At 37.9% G+C, this 23,488-nt stretch overlaps 1 protein-coding gene across 4 annotated transcripts in view; it reads left to right on the top strand.

Annotated features, from left to right (window-relative positions):
• Positions 1-20,250: 20,250 nt before the first annotated feature.
• tasp1 (taspase, threonine aspartase, 1) overlaps positions 20,251-23,488 on the top strand; it is a 74,372-nt gene continuing 71,134 nt past the window's right edge. For 3 of the 4 annotated variants that reach the window (XR_011978385.1, XM_072670571.1, XM_072670570.1), the window contains exons 1-2: positions 20,251-20,328; positions 21,161-21,354. Coding sequence is in view for 3 of the 4 variants with exons in the window: in XM_072670571.1 (XP_072526672.1) it covers positions 21,225-21,354 (130 nt within the window). In the remaining variant the exon portion in view is untranslated. Of the gene's footprint in view, positions 20,329-21,160; positions 21,355-23,488 lie in introns of those variants that run through there. The other variant, XM_072670572.1, reaches the window with a different exon arrangement.

Below are 23,488 nucleotides of genomic sequence, written 5' to 3'. Positions count from 1 at the left end.
GATCAGAGGCAAGAAGGAGATCATTCGTAATCTTCACTAGGGCTGTCTCTGTGCTGTGATTGGGTCTAAATCCAGACTAGAATTTCTCATACATGTAATTTTTACTCAAGTATAAGCAGAGTTGTTGGGCCACAGCTTTTTCTAATATCTTAGATATGAATGTTAAGTTTGAGATGGGTCTATAATTAAATAATAATCTAGGATCAAGATTTGGTTTCTTGATTAAAGGTTTTATAACTGCTATTTTAAGGGTTTGGGGTAATGCTTTTATAGACTAATAAAATAATAATTCTAATAAAATAGAAAACATTAGACAACAAATCCAACTCTCTTTATTAAATCAAACATAGCCGTCACCTGGTGTGGCTGCTTTAAAACATAACTTGGAAGCCTTAGCCTTAAGCCTTAAGCCTTGGAAGCCTTCTACCCACTTCCTCAGCCAGAACTAGAAAAATTATTTCCTCAGCAAATTGTACAACCTGTACACTTGACCCAATTCCCTCAAAAATACTAAAAGAAATACTCCCAATTATAATCAGATCTCTTTTAACATTAGTAAACTCATCGCTTAGCTTAGGGCATGTACCCAAAACCCTATACATGACATGTATAAGAAATTCCAATTTGGATTCAGACCCCATCACAGCTTGAAGACAGCCCTAGTGAAGATTACAAACGATCCCCTTCTTGCCTCTGATCAAGGCTACGTATCTTTATCATCCCTACCCTAGTGCAGCCTTTGATACAATCATCAGATCATACTATTCTACTAGAAAGATTAGAAAAAATGGTTGGAATTACAAGAACAGCCCTATCGTATAATACAGCCTTATGCATCTTAGAAACATTGCCTAAGAAACTAAGAAATTCCTTATCTCCACAGGATGCAGAAAGGCTAGTACACACTTTTATTACCTCAAGGCTAGATTATTGTAATGCACTTTTGTCAGGTTGTTCCAGCAGGAACCTCAATAAACTTCAACTAGAGATCTTATTACACATTATAAACCATCAAGAATACTTAGATTTCAGGGTACTGGTCTCTTATTAGTTCCCAAAATTCAGAAAACCTCAGCAGGGGGAAGAGCCTTTTCTTATAAAGTTTGTGGATGGTGGAGTAGATAGATGCTAGCGTTTCAGGGCGCTCCCGTGTCTGTGTTACCTTCTGGCTCTCTCCTTTTAATGAGACTGTTACAGTCAGACCTGCCGGAGTCTTCAGACACACTCTGATAAAAATCAAACATTCTCTGCTCTACATAAATCCTCTCAGAACTAACTCTGTCTCTTTACCTTTTCAGAGTAAATGGCCACCTAGCCCAACCTGCTGGAAAATTGCCCGCTGAGGTCCCCTCTACCTGCAGGCCCCCACCCACCACCCATACCAGACCAGCGGCATACCCTCCTACCACTGCTACCGGACTAATGACCATGTTAAAACCTAAATGAACTCTTAACTATCTGCCACTATTAATATCATCACTATTAACTATCTACACCATGATTAATATATTATGATTATGATCAGATCAGTTCAACAGTATAAATGGTTTGGTAACTTTTATCAATAATGTTTAAATGGTTCTGACCAGAGGAGGATGGGTCCCCCTTGTGAGTCTTGGTTCCTCCCAAGGTTTCTTCCTCCAGCTCTGAGGGAGTTTTTCCTTGCTACTGTCACCGTTGGCTTGCTCTTCACTGCTACGCTGTTGATGCAGCAGAGGAAGTAGACTTGGAGTATGACCTACATGTGTTCAGTGACTCCTTCAAAAAGGTGAGTGGCTAATTTGGCAGTGCACAACACGAATGTTATTCACGTCTCCTTCAAGGATTGCCCACAAGAGACAACAGTCCATGCCACGTTTGGAACTCCGTGCCGCATTAGTTGGAGTTCAGTTGGCTAAGCTACTAGAGGCTGAGATGACTCTCACAGTCTTCACTACGGTGTTGGATTGGCTCCAGTCAGACTCCTGCAAATTTAAGGTGTTTGTTGGCACTCGTGTGCCAACAGAAACTGACAGACCAGTCAGCTTGGCATTATGTGAATACGCACAAATGTCCTGTGCTTGTGTCACCGAAACGCATGGAACATAAAAACATTTTTCAAAAAATATTAACTAGTTAAAATATTAAATTAAATATTAAATTAAATAAATCTGAAACAGGTGTACAAGTCTACTGAAGTAGGCCAAGTTATTTTGATTTTACTAAAAAACAAAAACAGCGTGGCTTATGACACAGACACACTAACTACTTATCTACTTCAGCATATCACCATTGGCATTAAACCTAGCCATAGAAGAATTTAGCTTGATCTCTGTGAGACTGCCGTGGGTGTCACAACACAATAGGTCCTATCTTTAAAACACGATGAGTAGGGAATGAGAATGGGATGAAATAAAATGGCGACTGCATTTGCAATGTTTCCAAGGTCGCACTTTCACACTTTCCACAACAACATCTTCCAGCTCATTTGTAAGTTCTGCACCTTCCTTCTTTATGGCAAAGATTCTTAAGATTGTCTGCTCCATCTCCTGGTTGTCCTCAACTTCCTCAAAAACAAAATCAATAAACATTCAGCCAAAGCATGCACACACCACAAAACAAAAAATCAGTTGTCAACCATGGATATGAAAAAGGCTAGGAAGGCACGGATTCGATACCGTCCTGGATACTGTGCTGGATACCGAAATGCTGGAGGTCACAGGCAGTGACATTCTTCTTAACAGTGACAAAACAAAGGTTCTCCTTTTGGGTCCAAAACCTGAGAAAGAAACCATCAGACATAAATGTTAAATTTGGCTGATTAGTTATTTGTGGTTCATCAGCTAAAAGTTTAACCAACATATTGTTTTGCTGGTGTTTAGCTGGTGAGTTGAGTCCCAACACAATGCAGAATAATCCTCGACCCACTCAAGGTCTTGGGGCAGTCCACTCCCAGCCTCAGTTAAAAAAAGTAATAGTGGACACTGAAGGGTGCTATTTGCTCTTGGGATCATTGCTACCAGGTTGCTGTGAATAAAGCACTGGAAGAAGTATGGTCATTTTTTCTCGTTGTCTCCTTGATTAGCATTCTCTTAACTTATGTACTTAAGTATATATATATATATATATATATATATATATATATATATATATATATATATACATATATAGTGGCAATATTAATAGTGGCAGATAGTCCATTTAGGTTTTAACATGGTCATTAGGCAGGTAGCAGTGGTAGGAGGGTGTGCAGTAGGTCTGGCATGGGTGGTGGGGGAGCCTGGTATGAGCAGCTGGTCTTACGCAGGTAGAGGGGACCCCAATCAGTCTTCCTGCAGGTCTGGCTGAATGAGTAGGCCACCATTTACTCAGAAAAGCTAAAGAAATAGAGTTAGTTCTGAATGGATTCATAGAGAGCAGAGAATGTTGAGCAGTATCAGAGTGTTTATGATGACTCTTGCAGGTCTGACTATAACAGTCTAATTAAAAAGAGAGAGCCATAAGTTAACAGACACGGAACACCCTGAAACATTAGCGTCCATCTGCTCCACCGTCCACAAACCTGAGTGATTGTGTGTGTGACGACCGCTCCAGCATCTCAGTATACTACAATTCCCTGTGTCCGAGAACCCCTGGACTTACAACCTTTATCTAAGGGGAAACATTAACTACCAAAAGCTAAACTAAACAGATGAGTTTCTAGCCTAGATTTGAAGATTGAGACTGTGTCTGAGTCCCAAACATTATCTGGAAGGTTATTCCAGAGTTAGGGGGTTTTTATAAGAAAATGATTTTCCCTTCTGCTGAGGTTTTCTGAATTCTGGGAATGAATAAGAAGCCAGCACCTTGAGATCCAAGTAATCTTGATGGTTCATAACATGTAATAAGATCTCGTAGGTAGTCAGGAGTGAGGCCATGTAGGGCTTTGTATGGTAACAGAAGAATTTTACTGTCAATACGGAATTTAACTGGAAGCCAATGCAGAGCTGATAGAACTGGACTGATTTTTTAGTTTTAGTAAGGACCCTGGCTGCAGCATTTTTAACTAGTTGAAGTTTATTGAGATTCTTGCTGGAACACACTGACAATAGTGCAATCGTGCAGATGTATTTCTTTTACATTTACATTCAAAAATCATGTACAAATGTAATATTTCAATATTTTAATTAATGTAATCCATTTAAGTTTCTTCTTAAAGTTTCTCCTCACAGTTTTCAGGAAGATTGTGAGAAATGGCTGGTTGTCTATGTAGTCTTGGTGTATGCTAGAGGTTTACTTGGCACAGCTCATGTATAAGTTACTCTTGCTTAACTTATACAGCTATTAGGGAAAAAGTGTGAGTTCTGGACCTGAGCAAATCTAAGCCATATATAAAAATTAAACAAAAGTAATGCACTAATAATAATTATGCTCAAAACAAATTTTATAGTTTAATATTTTATAGCACAAGTGTTACTTCAAACCAGGCATCACTTGTGTTGTGTCTTCCTGTCCGAGCATGTGGGGCAGTCAGCACACCTCACTAAGGGACCTCCGCTTTCTGCTGCCACTGGTCCGACCTCTCTAGCAGTAGTGCCAGGTGCCAGGATGTTGCACACAGTGCAGATGAGGATTCTGAGCTGACGGGACAGACTTAAAGAGGGGAGTCTCTGCTCTGCCCATGGCTTAATAAGTGCCATTGCCAAAGCCTGCATATACTGCTTCCTCCTCATTGGTGTGTCACCTCTCCTTAAGGCATTCTCCTTGTGAATGAGTTTATCACACCAGCGTTCATCATGCCATATAGCACACAGAGTGGCCACCTCTTGGTTTTTGTTTTTTGTTTTTTTCACTTGTTAGCATGCCATAGTAAAAAATGCCTGATACAGGATGACAGCTGTGGATGAAATGGGGCAGAGAATGTGGCCAGCCTGAACGTTGTTTGCCTTGAAAAGTGCAAAGAGCGCCTGATTTAAACACACAAACACTAACATCGGGTAAATTCCACCCATAAAATATGTTGCTCTCTATCACTAACGCTGGGTGAAAATAACCCAAACGCATGCCTCTTGAAGAAACTATACCATTAATGACATCAATGAGTGCCCTGAAGCTACCCAAAGTCCCATGTAACTCAGACAGCAGCAACACAATGAAAATTACATGACAAAATTTGTGTGGGTGAAAATCACCCGGCGTTAGCGTTCTAGGGGTAAGGGCAATCTGAACCAAACTGCTTCATCATCTAGTCTCTGATCTTATTTTGTCCAAAAATATGGAAAAATCTGCACTATACTGGCCCTTGAGGCCGATTGGACAGATTTCTTGCGCCTGAGCAGTGAGAGAAAGTCTTACGATTTGAACAAGTTTCTTGTCTGTAGGCCTTACAGTTTGGTCTGTGCAACCAGTTTTAGTGCAAAATAATCCAGAAGAATAGTAAAAATCCTAACAAAAACTATAGGGTTCCACAAACACTTGTACTAAACTATTACTAAACAAAGTCATACATGTTTTTGCTTACTGTTCATATGGCATGCAGCAGTGTGTTATTTTGTCAGGTGACAAAAAACAAACAAACATCTGTGTAATAACTGTATAAGAAGAGGCACACTGTAAACTCAAATAAATTCAATGAACTCATTTTTTGAGGAAACTGACTGCCTTAAAATATTTAAGTGCACAAACTCTATTCTTCTAGTAAACAGAACTTAAATATTTGATGTATAACTTTTAGAATGCGATTACACTGTACTTGAAATGTAATATTCTCTTAACTTTCTATTTTATTAATAACTTAATTGCATTTAAAGTCTAATACCTTACTTAAAACATTTAAAAGTATACGTATTTACTGAGGTAATTAGTTAACAAAACTCAAACAAATTACAATATACAATTACAAAACAAAAGACCAAACACAAAAAAAAAACCTCACAAAGAAACAGAAATCTGACAAAATTAGCATTTTATTGTAAATATTCTAGAACATTTCCATATTTCCTAATAGGATACAAGCTTGTAAAACTGTGTTCATATACTGTACCCATTAAACAAAAATGTGACAATAGTACATAAACATGTATAAACAAGCTTTTAATTAGGTGCAGTAGAGCTTTTTACTAAAGTGAAAATACAACAACCGAAAGCACTCATTTTACTATTTCTAAACACAAGAAAGAAAAGTGCAAAACCTCAGAAAAAATGGGGGAAAATTTTCTTTACAAATACAAGTAAAATTCTGTGTAAATGTTTCTGTACCTGTTTAACAATAGCAAAACACTTTAAATACCTTAGACTTTACACAATTATCAAGAAAGTATATGCACCTTAAACTGTTAATATTTGAGATGTACTGTGCACTAAGAAAGTAGCAATATAATCTAGAAAAACTGCAAAATTCAAAAACAAGTTCAATGAACATCAAAACATCATAATGAGTAAGGTCAATAAAATAGGTGGGGCTGGTTGTGGGGGAAAGTATAATTCTTTTTACAGAACCATACATTTTTCTTTTGAGCAACTTTATTTGCTCAAAAAAATTTATTTAACTGAATATTTACTTCCATCAAACCATACTTTAGGAAGCCGAAGTTCTGATGTAACTGCTACAAAATGTTAACTTTAGTATATAAATATATTTTTTCTACATTGTGTCTATATAATTTTTAAATATAGAATTTCTAATGACATCATAGGTTTTAAAATTCAGTTAAAATGTAAAACATTAATAAGTAAATAAATGAATGAATAAATAACTATTCAAGCCACAACACAGGAGGTACATTTTGAAAATTATTTTTTACAAATCATTTAACAAATTCACTCAATAAAAGAGTGAACTCTGACAGGTAAAAAGAAACAAATTTCCCATTATTACAATCTGGAGCACTAAATACAAACTCACTCACTCCCTTTCTTTAGGAACTTTGCATTGCAATGCAAGATATTGCAGATATTGTTACGTATTTCTGTCCACTCATGAACACAGTGTCACATTCAAAAGGCTTGAGAGCTGCTGAAAGCTCTTTCAACAAGCTCCACTGTTCGGGTTTCAAATTCAGGTACCTTTTGCCTCTTGGTGTAACAGAGCTGTCTGACCGTGTTGCTGTTACAGGCCTTTGCTCAATCAGTTGGCTTATATAGAATGTACTGTTCTATCTAGTGCTAACGTCTTGAACAAGGCTGTGCTCAGGTGTGGCCATTTGTTGTTGTTTGTGCATACCTCACTTTTCTTAAAATGTTGAACTAGATATTTTGCAGCCCAAATAGTTTTTTCAATGCTTGGATGCTTCAATGCAGCATTGATCACAAGTTGCAACGCACAGAGGACCATCCATGCTTTTCCTCCAGGATGTTTGCCGCAGCCTCAACATTGGCACAATTGTCATGTACTATTTTGATGATATTTTGACTATTCTGATTTCAATAGTAGGAATTTCAAACCTGGCTACTACCTCCTCCAACCACTCTGATTAGATGCAGTATGTCTATCATGCAGTGGCATGGTGGTGAGGCAGATAGACTGCATGTCTCAGGCATCTGTGATGTAATAGCAGGTGATCCCAAGGCTTTATTGGCTTCATATATCAGCAGTGAGAGCAAGTTTGCTGGGGTTTGTGTTAAATGCAGTCCTCACTTCTATGAAAGTCTCTTCATATTTTCTGTACATGAGCTTTGTAAAATGTGTGCTTAAGGGAGGAGTGTAACCTAGACAAAAGGTGCAGATCATTCTATTGAAGCCTTTATCTTCAACCTTGCACAGAGAGCCTTTTTTATTGTTTGCTGTTTTTTTCTGAAATGAGAAAAAAGTATGAGTATGTATTATAGCACAATTCAAACAGGTTAATAAATGTCTGGTTTTATTTACAGTGTTAGGTTAAGTCATGTAAGTAACCCAAAGAGCACTTTTAAACACCAGATACACACACAATGTAGCATAGTGTGTTCAAAATTCTATTAAATACCTTAATCCCTGGCTAAATGCTAAATGTCTAAATTCATCCTACCTCAAACAGCATGAACCATGATATGCTGGTTTTCACAGTGTGAGTGTGCTGTAACGTTTCCTCACTTAAAAAAACAAAAAAACAAACTTAGGATATTGTAGTGACTGACCCTGCTGTTAAGCTCCCTTCATCCTTCATCTGTGACTCCTACATGTTTCAGTTTCAGGTGCTATATCATCACCCTGGTGCTCCCATGCCAGGTCAAATCACTTTTACACCTTTATTTTTATGTGAAGCGTGAAGTGCTCCCACACTTTTGAGGATTTAAGCCGAACCTTCTTCTCTGCATCGGTCAGGTTTTTTTTTTTTTATTATTTACTTCTTATTGGTAACCTTATTTTGAAGATCCACCTTCACTCCAGCTTGCTCTGTTCAACTCTATTTATTTATTTTTTCCAGCATTTAATAATCAATTATTATCGATTCACTGCAGCCCTACTAACGTCCTGTAAATGCAAAAACCAAACACTGGCTGAGTAAACAATGGAGTGGTAGGAATGGGAGAGGAAAAAATAAAAGGCAGCATATTTCTTGCCAATTTACACCTTCACCAGCAGATGATTTTTTAAGATTCAGTAACCTGGGTGATTTGGTTTGATGTCATCTAAGCCCATGAGGACTTTCTGGATGAAGCTGAATGTGTGGGTCAATTCTTTTGCATAGTCATGGTGTAGTGCATACATTTAACCAAATTAAATATTGAGGAAAGCATCAGCCAAATTAGGCAGCTAATTCAAAACAAGGTCACCTTCCAGCACAATACCAATACCAAATACTGACAGGACTGAAGTGGGTCTTTAAAAGAGTTACCTTAAAAGAGCTCCTGCCAGGTCTGCAATGTCCAGCTCATCCTTGACTGAACAACAGCAGATAAGGAGAGGAAGAAACATAAAAGGCAGCAGTAAAAGCTAAAGAAAAAACAGGAAGGAAACTAAGGCAATTATCTAGGAAATATTTTTGTGAAAACATAAAAGGTGATCTCATATACCAGGACATCATAGGCAGTAAAGATGCTCCTCATAGCCATCATGCCAGGACGTGCAGCCTTCTGCCTAAACACAGCCAAGAGTCGTGGTGTATGCTTGTCTAGCTCTGCATAGAACTGGCTTTGCAAGTTCATATTTGTGATCCTGTGGTATTCTGCACAAGTATACAAAATACAGTAATTTTCTTTTTAGAGTAACGTAAATGTTTTTACAACGATATTACTTTTTAAAAATAATACAATGGGAGCACATAGGAGAAGGTTAAGAAAGAATTCACCTGTAAATCCAGTCGAAGGGCAGGCCAATTACGTAAAAAATCCTTGCCCAGTTGTAATGGGTTGTCGACAATGATCTCTTTACAACGCAACGCATAGTTGCAGTTTCAATTAATCTCTCCATCATCTGTAGATTTCTGTCTGTCTTTAACACTTCAGATATTTGCACTCTTAGTTGTTCCAGGCTTAAGGTGTCCACTCCTCTTGGGAAATATGATAAATTGTTCAGCTCTATCAGCTTGATGTTGCAGTGGGGTGACTCTCTCTCTCTCTGGGTTACTTTGGCTCCTCTTCCCTGAGTTAAGAGACACATCACATCCAAATCGGCTCAGTCTGGTCCGAGACTTACCCATTTTGAATTTTAATCTTGTTTTCCAGCCATTCCAACCACAATGACTTCCTGGCTTAGTAAGGCAGGGTGCTTGGTAACAAGAGCTTCTGCAGCTTGAGCCATTTCTTGATCACTAGCGTACACCTTGAAAGTGGTTTTGGCCATGTTTTCCAAGATGTCATGCATTTGTTATGTTGTTAATTTCAAACTATTCCCAGTATTCTGATATGCTGTATTACCAGCTTCAAGGACATACTAAACAAAAGAGGTAATGGAAATACATCAGGCCACGTATGCATACATGCTAGGGCATGGGGGAGTAATTCTGTGTCAGAAGTCCCAGTTGAGCAATATTCTGGGAATTTTCAAAGTTGGGAAATGTAATTAATTAATGTGAATAAACAGGTAATTATGGTGAATTAACATGGATAAAATGGGAATATTCAAAGCTAAAGAAATGTATATATAGTTGGTAAGAAAGCAAAAGCTATAGCAAAGCTGCTCCTCAGGCACATGGCACATTACACATTGAAGGGCTATTGAGCCCAGATCCCCTGCATGTTAATTCCTCCATAAGATGCACAGCATATGTGCAGATGATTTCTAGATAGCTGACACTCACCACTAGCTTGTGGGAAAATACCTTTATTTGATTTGATGTTAATAATGAAAAATGATTCTTGGTTACAGAAACCTGTTGAGGCAAAAATATAGGTAGTTAGCCTATGGTGGTCAATGAAATTGCTCATTAAGTGTTTGTCTTTGGTTTATGAACTTTGCCTGTGTGTTGATATGAAAATGACAATTCTTTGATTCAAATAGTCAAGAGTGAAATGCCTCAGACGAACCATTTCCTATATACATAAAGCCTCCAGTAACCTCCAGCAGGTCATGAAGAATATCAGAAGGGAAACCATTGAGGGGATGAAAATGCTTAAACCTTCAACCTGGAGAAGCTTAGCTGTTGGGAAGCAATTGAAATTGAGTGCAGACAAGACAAAACAGCATGTCAAATATATGATATTTAACTCGCATATCATAGTGGCACAACAAGCTTGAGGAGTAGTATTACTATTTGACGAAAAACAAAAACAAAAAAAACAAACAAAACCCACAACAATCGTTACATTTTTTTTATCTCTTTCTCAAAAAAAGAGGCAAAGCAGTATTTAAAGGACAACAAAAGTACAGTTAGCTTTTGCAGCTAAATACTGCCTTAACTCATCGACTACACCAACCCCATTAAAACACATTTTCCCCCAAAGCTGGCTACATGGTTCACAAGACACAAAGCTCAATTTTACCAGAAAATACAAGATGTGTGGTATTTTGTATAAATATACTTTTTTTTTATTTATTTAAGATGTGAATTGAAAGTGCTTTTTTCTAAAGCTGCTATTTTAAAGGAGCGACCTGTGCTATTTTGTTAAATTTACTATATTTTGTATTTAAAGTAGTGCTATTTAAAGTATTAATACTGCTGCTATTAACACAATAGCATGATGTGTGCCCTTTTTGTAAAGAATATTACTTTTTATTACATTACTATTAGAATATTATTTTTGGTATTTAAGGTATTAAATTAAAATACTGCTATTTTAAGGGCACAATGTGTGCTATTTACTACACTATGTGTTTTATATTTAAAGTTTTTTGTGTTTTGCGATTCTATTTTTATTGGGATGTGCACTATTTTGTTTTATTTATTAAGGTATTAAAATGTTTTTATTCAGTGTGATTCTTTGCACTGCGCTGCTATCCATTTTAGCAGCAATGCTCTTATTTGCTTGTTAAGTAATTTAATTCTGTATTACTGTATTTAAAATGATTTTTATTTGAAGTGTTCAAGGAGTTTGCATTATTGTGTTTAAAGTAATTATTCCATTAATCCATTTTTAATGTGTTGTTCACAGTAGACATTCACTATTATTGCAGAGTAGAAATTCAGATTTAAGCACAGCCAAAGCTTAATTTAATTCTCTCAAACCCTTCTAATTTAGAAAACTGCCTTAGCATGCTCATGTTAAGTTAAGAGAAAGCACTTAGCTAGCACTTTGCACTAAACATATCCTAAATAATTCTAAATCATTATCCAAACAATCTAAAAATAGTGTTTAGTGGCTGCTTTTATTTGAAAACTGTGAGCCTACTGAATATAAAAGACAAATTAATTGTGGAATGTTTTAAGCCATTTTAACTATTTAGCAGTTTTGATTAAAGATAATTTTACAATACTAACTGGGAATCTAATGCAGTTGAGGAGGCAGGGTCACAAAATTAGCTGGATCGGGAAGCTATCTAATAATTAGGCAGATGCATTCACTGAACCCGATTTTCACCCAATATTCTAAACTTCATAGCTAACTCAGGGTCAGACATGACACACATTTTGCGTTGCCCTTGGTGCCCGTCATCAACTATCAGCAAGTAATCCAGCTTGAAAAAACAGATAAAAATCCACACACATGGTCTTCAGTAGCCTGCTCTGTTTACTCGGGAGCAGCACAGGGAGGAAGGGTGAGTGGGGGATCAATAACACACACAAGCACACTTGCAGGCAGACACAGCCGAAAAGTGTGCAAAATCAACAAATCACATGTTTTTTCGCAAAATTTATATATTTGAAATTGAAATCCCATCGCTACTATTAAAAGTCTGCCATTTTCCAGCGAGAGAGACGAGAACTGAGCTGTTCTGTTAGAGACTTGCGCCAGTAATAGCTAAGACAACCAAGAGCGAGAGGAAGGGTACTGACATCACTGCCGGCTGCCCTTTCATATAAGGAGAACCAAGAACAAGTTTTTTTGGTTTCACAGATTTCGTATTTTGGAATAAAAGTCCTGAGGCCAGACCACACTGTGCCAAGGTCCACCACAATTATTAATTTAAGTGTTTAGGATTTAGTATTGACTAAAAATCTAAATGTCAATTATAAATGTTTTAAATGATGAAAGTTTAGATGTTCTGTCATAAAGTACAGAAAGCTACATGTGATACTGTTGGTTAACATAAACACAATTTTGTATTTACTGTCTCAGGAACATACTAAAAGAAAAAAAACACTCCTTTTATGAGTGTGTTGGCTACCATATATATAAATAAAGGCCCTTGATGACATGAAATTGTCATAAATGTAAAAAGCCAATGTCAAAATCAAACCTGTGCCCTGTGGCATGTCTCAGTAAATCCCAAATCCCTGTTGCCAGAGGTCTACAATAAAATGACATGAAGATTACATTTCAAATGAAAGCAAAGTAGTATTTAAAACAGAATTAAATTAGCTGAGTAGCTAAGTAAGTAACAATAAATGTTACAGGGGACATTTACATGGACGTCTGATTTCAGCAAAAATGACAACACCTACTCTTCTGCACTTTTGTAAAATAAAATGACAGGTTTTTGCAAGTGGCAAGGAAAAAACTCCATCAGGGCTGGAAGTAGAAACCTTAAAAGGAACCAAGTCTCACAAGACCAAAACCAGGTACTCCTATGCCCCAAACACAAGTCAAAATTCTATTAGACTCATCTTGTTTTACAAGATAGAAATTTTGGTGTCCATGTTTCCATGTGGTCTGCTTTTCTGTTTTTTTTGCCTTGTTTACTGTTTCACGCCACACTAAAATAGTAATACAGTAAGTAATACATAAGTTTGTAGCGTAATGTGTTTAAACTCATATTATCACTGCCCCTGAACATTTTGTTTAATTATTTGCTTACTGTGCCAGCCCTGGCAGGGTGACCCCCATAATTCATCAGAACGTCACATAACCAGACACCAAAACTAGACACCTGGCAATCCTAGGAGAAAGCAAGAAGGTGGTACAAACACAGGAGCTCCCAGAAACACTGGAACCTTTATCTAGAGAGAAACATCAATTACCTAAAGGTAAACTAAGCAAATGAGTTTTCAGCCCAGACTTAAAGGTACTCCAGCTTTCAAGCAGTGAGAATCGTTTAATGATGGCAAATGTAGTCAGTTACATTCTGAAAAGGGACATGTAAGTATATATAAGTTCCTACTACACTTTGGAACATTGTAATAATTTGATTGCACTTAGTGACAAGCGCATTGAAGAGGCCAGGATGTTGGATGATCATCACCTTCTCTGGTCCACAACTCCACAAGTCCTGTTCTATTGGCAATAGTTCTCTACTGGGACTAGACAAGCTGTGTGTGCATTTAACTTCATAGTAGCTAAATGTATTCATTAAAATGACTATTCACAAACATTTGGAGATATAGTATAGATGTGTATATGTTGTATATGTAGTTGTTGCAAAATTCTTTTCCTTCTCCAGGATAACTCAGATTTTATTGCTTGACTTTAAAGAATTGTATATAACTAAAATATTGAATATTGTATTTTGGTTTTGTATATATACACCATATATTGTTGTTTTCAGGAATTAATCCCTTTGTTTGATGCCCTTTAAAATTAGCCAGTCACTAAAACAATTTTAAATGTCAAAAAAGGTTTACCTATGCTCGGTTGATATTCAATATTCGCTTATTCACTTTTCCCTCCTTGTTCCCACAAACAACATCCTAAAGTCTCTGAAATGACATTTTCTAAATGATGGACAAACATATAACAAATTACGATAATTATACTTTGTCTCAATTCCCGTCCTTTTTATTTTGCAGTAAACACTGCAGCACTGTTTAACAAACCCACTATCATTAGCATTATCTGCATTTGCCCAACAGTGGCAACGACCAGCCGCAGGAACTGATTAACCAACTGTGTGCCAACTATAAAAATAAATTAATATAAAACTTTACCTGTGTTATAGTCAAGTCAAGTCAAGTCAAGTCAAATTTATTTGTATAGCGCTTTTTACAGCTGTTGTCGTCACAAAGCAGCTTTACATAATTAGTACTTAATAAAGGACAGAGACAGAGAAGAAAGAAGAAATAACATGAAGGATCAAAGACCCCCGTGAGCAAGCCAACGGCGACAGTGGCAAGGAAAAACTCCCTCAGAGCTGGAGGAAGAAACCTTGGGAGGAACCAAGACTCACAAGGGGGACCCATCCTCCTCTGGCCAGACTATTTAAACATTAATGATAAAAATTACCAAAGCAGATACAACAGAAAGTTAATAGTGGTGATATTAATAGTGTCAGACAGCCACGAGTCCATCTAGGTTTCAGCACGGCCACCAAACAGGCAGCAGCGGCAGGCGGGTGAGCCATGGGTGGTGGCGGGTTGGGGGGGACCCGCTGGCCGGACTGGTAGGTGGCAGCTGGTTAGACGCAGGTAGAGGGGACCTCAGCGGGCAATCTTCCAGCAGGTTGGGCTGGGTGGCCATTTACTCGAAGAAGGTAAAAAGAGAAAAGTTAGTTCTAAGAGGAATTTTATGGAGGGCAGAGAATGTTGAGCATCAGCATCAGGGTATGTCTGACGACTCCGGCAGGTCTGATTATCACAGCATAATTAAAAGGAGAGAGTAAGAAAGTAACACGGACACGGGCGCACCCTGAGAACACCAGCATCTATCTGCTCCACCGTCAACAAACCTGAGTGATCGTGTGTAAGCAGCGAGACGACAGCTCCAGCATCTCAGTGTACTACAATTCCCTGGGTCCGCGAACCCCTGGACCTGCAGCCCTTATCTAAGAAACATTAATTACCAAAAGCTAAACTAAACATATAAGTTTTCAGCTTAGATTTAAAGATTGAGACTGTGTCTGAGTCCCGAACATTATCTGGAAGGTTATTCCAGAGTTGGGGGGCTTTATAAGAAAAGGCTCTTCCCCCTGCTGAGGTTTTCTGAATTTTGGGAACGAGTAAGAATCCAGCACCCTGAGATCTAAGTAGTCTTGATGGTTCGTAATATACAATAAGATCCTGCAGGTACTCAGGAGCGAGGCCATGTAGGGCCTTATATGTTAATAGAAGAATTTTGTATTCGATACGGAATTTAACTGGGAGCCAATGAAGTGCTGATAGAACTGGACTGATATGGTCAAATTTTCTAGTTTTAGTAAGGACCCTGGCTGCAGCATTTTGCACCAGCTGAAGTTTATTGAGGTTCCTGCTGGAACAACCTGACAGTAGTGCATTACAGTAATCTAGCCTTGAGGTAATAAAAGCATGTACTAGCTTTTCTGTGTCTTGTAGTGATAAGGAGTTTCTTAGTTTGGAGATGTTCCTAAGCTGCATAAAGGCTGTTCTACTAATATTAGCCATATGTTGCTCAAATGATAAATCTGAGTCGAATGTGACGCCAAGATTTTTAGCTGCTAAACCAGGAATAATGGAAGCATCAGCCAAGTCTAACATTAAGTCTGATAGTTTATTTCTAGAATCTTTTGGACCTAAAAGGAGAACTTCGGTTTTGTCACTGTTGAGGAGAAGGAAGTTATGTGACATCCAGTTTTATATCCTTTACACAGTCCTCCATTTTCTGTAGTCTAAATTTATCGTCAGGTTTGGCTGATATATAGAGCTGTGTGTCATCTGCATAGAAATGGAAATTAATGCCATGTCTGCTTATAACTGAGCCCAGTGGTAACATGTATAATGTAAATAATAGCGGTCCTAAAATTGAGCCTTGCGGAACTCCATATCTTACTTCTGTGTAGTTTAAAGATAAATCTTTTATCTTTACAAATTGATAGTGTCCCGTTAGATATGAGTGGAACCATGATAGGGCTGTCCCTGTGATTCCAATCATTTTCTCTAATCTTTCTAGTAATATAGTATGATCTATTGTATCAAAGGCTGCACTAAGGTCTAGTAGGACTAATAAAGATAAGTAGCCTTGATTAGAGGCAAGAAGGAGATCATTCGTAATCTTCACTAGGGCTGTCTCTGTGCTGTGATTGGGTCTAAATCCAGACTGGAATTTCTCATACATGTCATTTTTACTCAGGTATAAGCAGAGTTGTTGGGCCACAGCTTTTTCTAATATCTTAGATACGAATGTTAAGTTTGAGATGGGTCTATAATTAGATAATACACTAGGATCAAGATTTGGTTTCTTGATTAAAGGTTTTATAACTGCTATTTTAAGGGTTTGGGGTACATGCCCAAGGCTAAGGGATGAACTTACAATTGTTAAAAGAGGTCTGATTATAATTGGGAGAATTTCTTTTAGCAATTTAGAGGGAATTGGGTCGAGTGTACATGTTGTACAATTACATGAGGAAATAATTTTTTCTAGTTCTGGCTGTGGAAGTGGGTAGAAGGCTTCCAGCCTTTGTTCTACAACTAAGTTATGTTCTAAAGCAACTACATCAGGTGACGGCCATGTTTGATTTAATAAGCAGGGTTGGATTTGTTGCCTAATATTTTCTATTTTATTATTAAAGATATATTAAAGATGTTGGGATCTGGGATTGAGAATCTGCCTGGCTTTTAGTGAGTTTAGAGATCTCACTAAAAAGAACTCTGGGATTGTTTTTGTTTTTCTTGATCAGCGAGGCCAAATACGCTGAGCGAGCCTTTCTATATTGACTAAGGCTGTCCTTCCACGCAGAGTGGAACACCTCTAGTTTGGTCGTCCGCCATTTACGCTCTAGTTTCCGCACTGTTTGTTTTAAGGTACGAGTATGATCACTGTACCACGGTGTGAGCCTTTTTTGCCTCATCATTTTATTTTTAAATGGTGCTACTTTGTCTAAGGTTGATTGAAAGGTATTCTCTAGATCGTTTGTTAATTTAACGAGCTCCGTTTGGTCTGACGGAGTGTAAGCTAAGGTTGATAGGGGTGGGAGATTTTTAGTATACTGTACAGCCATCATGTCATTGGTGTTATTGTGCGCTTTAGACAGTGTTGGGGAGACGAATTAACATTTTGCCTTGTAGATGTAGCTCAAAGGAGATTAGATAATGATCCAATATTACTTTGAGGTTTGAGGTAGAATATTTAGCTGATCAATGCCAACACCCAGGGTCAGGACTAAATCTAGGGTATGATTACAGTAATGTGTGGGTCCAGTTACGTTTTGTATAATGCCAACAGAATCTAAAATTGATACAAACGCCTTTGTTAATGGATCGTCTGCTTTTTCAAAGTGAATATTAAAGTTTATTATAACTTTGTTGCTGCACACTGCCAAGTCTGCAGCAAAATCACTAAATTCTTTTAAAAAATTAGAGTAGGGCCCTGGAGGCCTATAAATATTAATCAGTGTGAAAACATTTTTATTTGTGGCTGGATTTGATATATTAATGTAGATAACCTCAAAAGAAGTGAAGGTGTTACAGTGTTTTTGAATAATCTCTAGTGTATTCTGATAGATTATACATACTCCACCTCCTCTGCCTGATAATCTAGGGCTATGTACATATTTATAGCCTGTGGGGGTGGCTTCATTTAGTGCTATATATTGATCAGGTCTAATCCAGGTTTCGGTTAGGCAGAAAACATCTAGTTTCTGATCACATATAATTTCATTTACGATCACTGCTTTTGAGGATAGTGATCTAATGTTAAGTAGACCAAGCTTTAGGTCTGAGGTGCTGCTGTTATCGTTGAAATGAGAGATTTTAACACTGATTAAATTATTAAAACGAGCTGATCTAGATGTTCTATGTTTGGGTTTAATTCGGGGCACAGACACAGTCTCAATACAGTGAAACCTGGGTGACGCCTCAAAGCAGCTCGCAGACGGTCGGTTTAGCCTGTCTGTCTGCGGCCTGGTCTCGGCTCTGGATTGTCAGCAGTCTTTTACACTCCTCTGCCGACTAACTAGCAGACTATGGGCTATGCTGCACGAAAGTAAGGCAGCACCCTCCCACGTGGGGTGGACGCCATCCCTACCTAAAAAACCAGGCTTGCCCTCAAACTTTAACCAATTATCTATGAAGCCCACATGATTTTTGGAACACCACTTGGACATCCAGCGGTTCAGCGCTGTCAGTCGGCTGTAAGACTCAGCGCCGCGCCTCATTGGGATGGGACCAGAGCAAATTACGGCATCGGACATCGTCTGGGCCAGTTTAACCACCTCTTTAATATTATCCTTCGTAACTTCTGACTGCTGCAGACGAATATCATTGGTCCCTACATGAATCACTATTGCCGCTAATGTCAGGCGCTCTGGCTCCCGGTGAACAGCTAACGGTCACTGCTGGAGCCCCTAAAGGACTAGCTATCTTCACGTGTCGAACAATTGAGTTTCATATGACCAGAGTACTTTGAACAGGCTCCTCAGCGGGTGTTTGCGAATCGGGGGGGGGGAGTGCGGTGTTCCGGTGGGCTAGCTTCGGCCTTAGCGCTAGCATTAGCCTTAGCTTTCCGGCTATGCCGCCGAGACGTCACCCACTCGCCCTGCTGCGAGGGCTCTAACGCCGGAGTGGGGTGGTGGTGCTAGCTGTCCCAGAGGCAACAGGGGCTGCTACCAGTGACTCTTGCTCTCTATCCTTCAGTAACCCCATGATGCACACCTCTAATTGGTCCACCTTTTCCACCAGAGAGCTAACTAACTCACATTTAGTGCAAACACTATCATTATCACTAGCGGTGGGAAAAGGGTCTAGACTAACCATAATCTTATACCATTGTGTTGTATTATTATTGTTTTATTGTATTATTTTTTCAAATATAGATTTTTTTTTTATCTGCTCTTGGGGGCCACGTAATTCGAGTATGCCTTGGGCCGGCTCTGCCTACTGAACACCACAGATGATATAAAAAAACAATGACTGGTTTTCAGTAACATTATTTCTTATAATATATAAGTTGCCAGTTTATTATGTACATCTACCTTCCACTTTGACTGGCTATTTTATCAGATATTATTTGAGAGGGATTTACCTCCACCAATAACAACCCAATTTGCTGTAAAGTTATACAGCACAGTTGTGCAGTATGCAGCCCATCTGTTGATGTGTAGCCATCCTCCGGCTCTAGATCAATAGCTAATTTCTGATCACAGAGCCGTTCTTGGCTGGATATTTTTGAATGGTGTCAGATGGAATCTTACCAGTACCACACACACAATGTATGTCACTGCTGTGTTGAGAATGAAACAAATAAACTAATTAATATCAGGTCATACAGTGGTCCTATTGTTGGATGGGGTAAGGGGGCTGATAAATTGTACATTGAAACAATGTTAACCTAATACTGGCTCTGGATAGTGTAAATTTGAAGAATGTTTTTTTAGGTTGTAAATATTTTTTTTTTCTATAGGTCATCTACAGTTATATAAAACAGTCTGACCATACGCATATGGAGACAACGGGTACCATTTGGTCTGATATCTTTTTTTTTTTTAAATGAATGAGTGCTTTTCCCAAATACTCAAAGTCGTTTCATACAAAGAATGGAGGGTAAATCCACCTACAGAGCACAAGAACACGGTTCTTATTTTAGTTGACCAAAATGATAAGACATGCAGCATCAAGAACTAACGTATTCAAACAAGAATACAAACTGGGTGGCATTTCTTTTCTGTTGCACAGAAATGAAAGCTTGCCTGCCTTTTCAGAAGCTAGAATATCAATATGTTAAATAAAAGAAGAAGTTGTTTTAAACAAAATGTTTTAAACAATAAACAAATGGCTACTGCACATAATAATTCTACCAGTAATAAGCCATACCATATGTTTTTAACACTGGCGACATGGACATCATTGCATATTATCTTGATAGTAAATAAGGACATCAGTTCCAACTTCGGCCATGTTTTGCTCCAGCACAGTAGGTGGCAGTAAAAAAATCTAACAACGCTTTCCTATCCGCGAAGTAAAAGTACAACTACAGGAAGACCAGCTCTGCTATTTTTTTTTAGATGTATCAACAGAACTAAATTCGTAGGTATGTTTTTTATTCATTTTAAATGGCCTTAATCTAAACTCCCACTGAAATTACACAGTAGTTGCTTTTCATTTATAATTTGCTTTTAAAATGTGGCGACACAACAAGCGAACACAAGGCTCTTTCTGCTACATGAAATGTAGCAGTGTCTCATACTGTTTATTTTCTAAAGCGATGGTTATCCGATGCATTTAGGAATGGTGTTGCATGTAGCAGGTATGCCACGTAACCCCCTAAAAGCTTTTGTTTCAAGTGGCGTAAGCGTCTGTGGGACCAACCGGCTGTCGTAAACGATAGACCACAATTAAACTATTTACTCTTTATATCTAATAAACGTTACTTTATAAACGTGTTGCATTTCATTGTTCTTGTAATACGGTGTATGCATTGGTGATGAACAAGTTTAAATCATAGAGAGCAGATTGAGTCACGAAGGTCAAATCAGCTGTGGTTTCTCAACAAAGAAATGTGTCATAAAGTATGTGCCATAAGAATACAACAGAAATGGAAGCTGAGCAAAGTTTAGATTTGCCAAATCTTATTGTTTGGAACGTGAAAGGAAGAACTAGTCAGCTTAGTGACCATGAAGTGTCTGGTAGGCCCTTCTCATCATAATTAAAAATTCATATAAACCTGAAAGATTCAAAACACAGGAGGTATATATGAATTGGTCAATGACTGCTGTCTGCACTTGACTTTATTAGCTAAAAAACAGAGGCTCCACCCTAAAGCATAATATTGGTATATAATATAAGGTTCTCTGGAATCTTGTATATGTGTATATTACATTGTACAATATTAACTGTTTCTTGTTCTTGTCTTATTTTTTCAGAACCGGTATGTTTATGTTGTGAGTGACTGATGGGCCAAGATGCAACTGCTGCTTCACACAGGTCATGGAAAAATTAATAAATTCAACAGGTTGCACAGAGACTGTGTTCCCACTAAATTATTCTGGGACCAAGCACAACAGCTCTATTTCCAGCAGGGGGCCCAGAGCTGTGGGATTTGTGTTGGTGCATGCAGGTTTGTGTTTTAATTCACACAGACTTTTTAAAAACTTACATTTGCTCTTAAATCATCAGCTTTACTGAGTGCAACCTCTTGCAGATCTAATTTCATGATATAATAAATAATCATTAGTTATCATTTCATGCTGTTATTTGTTTTATCTGGAGTAGAGATGAAACATTAAAATATTTTAAAAATAAAAAGTTACAAATAAAATGTATGTGCACGTGGCTCTTGAGGCCCCACACAGTGCATAATATGTCTGACCAAATGACATTTATATTCAGCAATAGGTTCCAAATCCCTATTTAACATTTAATTGATGTTAAATTATGTTTTGTTTGTTTTAGAAGTAGTGCACTATGTAGAAAGAGTAAACGCTATAGGCTAGTGTTACACTTAAACAGTGCCCCTCTAAGGAGCTTGTGTGGATGTTAACTCAGTTACGGTTGTTTTTAGAGACACAGCTCTACATTGATGTGTGTTAAAAGGTCTAGTTCCGGTTTACAGTTGATTCAGTACTCATGAACACATTGTGTACACTTTAAAAAAAAAAAAATGGCATGACCAACTTGACAAACTTTCACATGGAGTGGTTGTGATGTGCCTTCTAATTTTGTTTGAACATAGAAATCGCCCAAAATATTGATATTGTCTGTTATAAACAAAGATCTAATCAGATCGGTATAGGCTGACAGTCAGTGTAAGGGTACTCTGATTATATTGGGAGTGCAATATTCCAATGACATTTGAAGCTTTGTTGATAATACCTTGCAATTTAATTATCTTTTTTATTTTACAAAAGATCTCAACTTGTACCAAAAATCTGCACTGATGCTTGTCAATTCTGTTGATTCTTATAATCCACCATGATTTTTGTTTGTCATTTGGAGGCCGATTACTACTCTCATCATCTATGATAAAGCATATTATGGTGGTTTTATCAGTGTGTAAAGCAGTTTTAGCTGATCGATTGTGAGATACCAGATGTACTTTGTAACAGCTGTAATGTTTAATTACTGATATTAATGTTTTGAATTGAATTTGAAAAGTTAATGTTTAAATCCATTAACTTTTGTAAGAGCTTGATATTCAAAGCTAAACTAAAGTCTTTAAAAAATGTGATGGAGCAAGAATAATGACATCATCAACCAATTGATTAGCTCAATTTAATGCTAAAGCTGTACGCCACTTAGTAAGGATAATATGTCTTTGAGAATACGTCTAATACAAGCATGCGGTGTGTTTTGTGTGTGTGGTGTGCTGTTGAGAACTATTCTTTAAAACATTGTGGCACGACACATTGTGTTGTACATTTTGTATAATGTAAACAGATTTAAATGTATCCTCGCTTTTGGCAAATTTTGATGGAAGGGGCACACTGAAAGACACAGTGAATCAGTTTAGTCGGTTTGGTAAGTCCACATCATTGTGTGATATGGGCAGAAGCTGTATTATAACTGCTCATCAGCCTTATATTTCACAGACTGATCTGGCATCATTGAATTTCACCTTTTGCTCTAGTTGCTTTGCGTAGTTTCTTTGCTTTTGTTATTGTAGAATGCATTGTGTATTTAACTAAAGTACAATGTGTTGGTCCTACCACATGCATATGCAGTGTGTGTGTATGTCATTGAGCGTGCTGTGTGTGCTGGGGAGTGCGTCTTGTGTGTGGTGTATGCAGGGTGTGTGTGCATGTAATTTATGGTTCTCCACACCACAGACCCATGCACACAAAAGGCATACTCCCCACCACGCAAAAAAATCTCTCAGCTGGAGGAAGAAACTGGAGGAAGAAACCTTAGGAGGAACCTAGACTCACAAGGGGCGACAGTTTCAGCATTTCAGTTTACCACAATTCCATACGTCTTTGCACCTCTGGATCTGCAACCTTTATTGAAAGGGAAACATTAATTATCAAAAGCTAAACTATAAACAGATGAGTTTTCAGCCTAGACTTAGAGATTGAGTCCCGAACATTATCTGGATTATTGTGTTATTCCAGAGTTTGGGGACTTCATATGAAAAGGATCTTCCCCCTGCTGAAGCTATCTGAATTTTGGGAACTAGTAAGTACTGTAAGTAATAGTGATGGTTCATAAAAGGAAGTAGGATAATGCATGTACTCAGCGAGGTTGTGTAGGGCTTT

Source organism: Salminus brasiliensis, chromosome 24, assembly GCF_030463535.1.
Source record: "Salminus brasiliensis chromosome 24, fSalBra1.hap2, whole genome shotgun sequence".
Lineage (NCBI taxonomy): Eukaryota > Metazoa > Chordata > Actinopteri > Characiformes > Bryconidae > Salminus > Salminus brasiliensis.
Note: the sequence above shows the minus strand (reverse complement) of the source record. Positions and strands in the feature narration are given on the sequence as shown.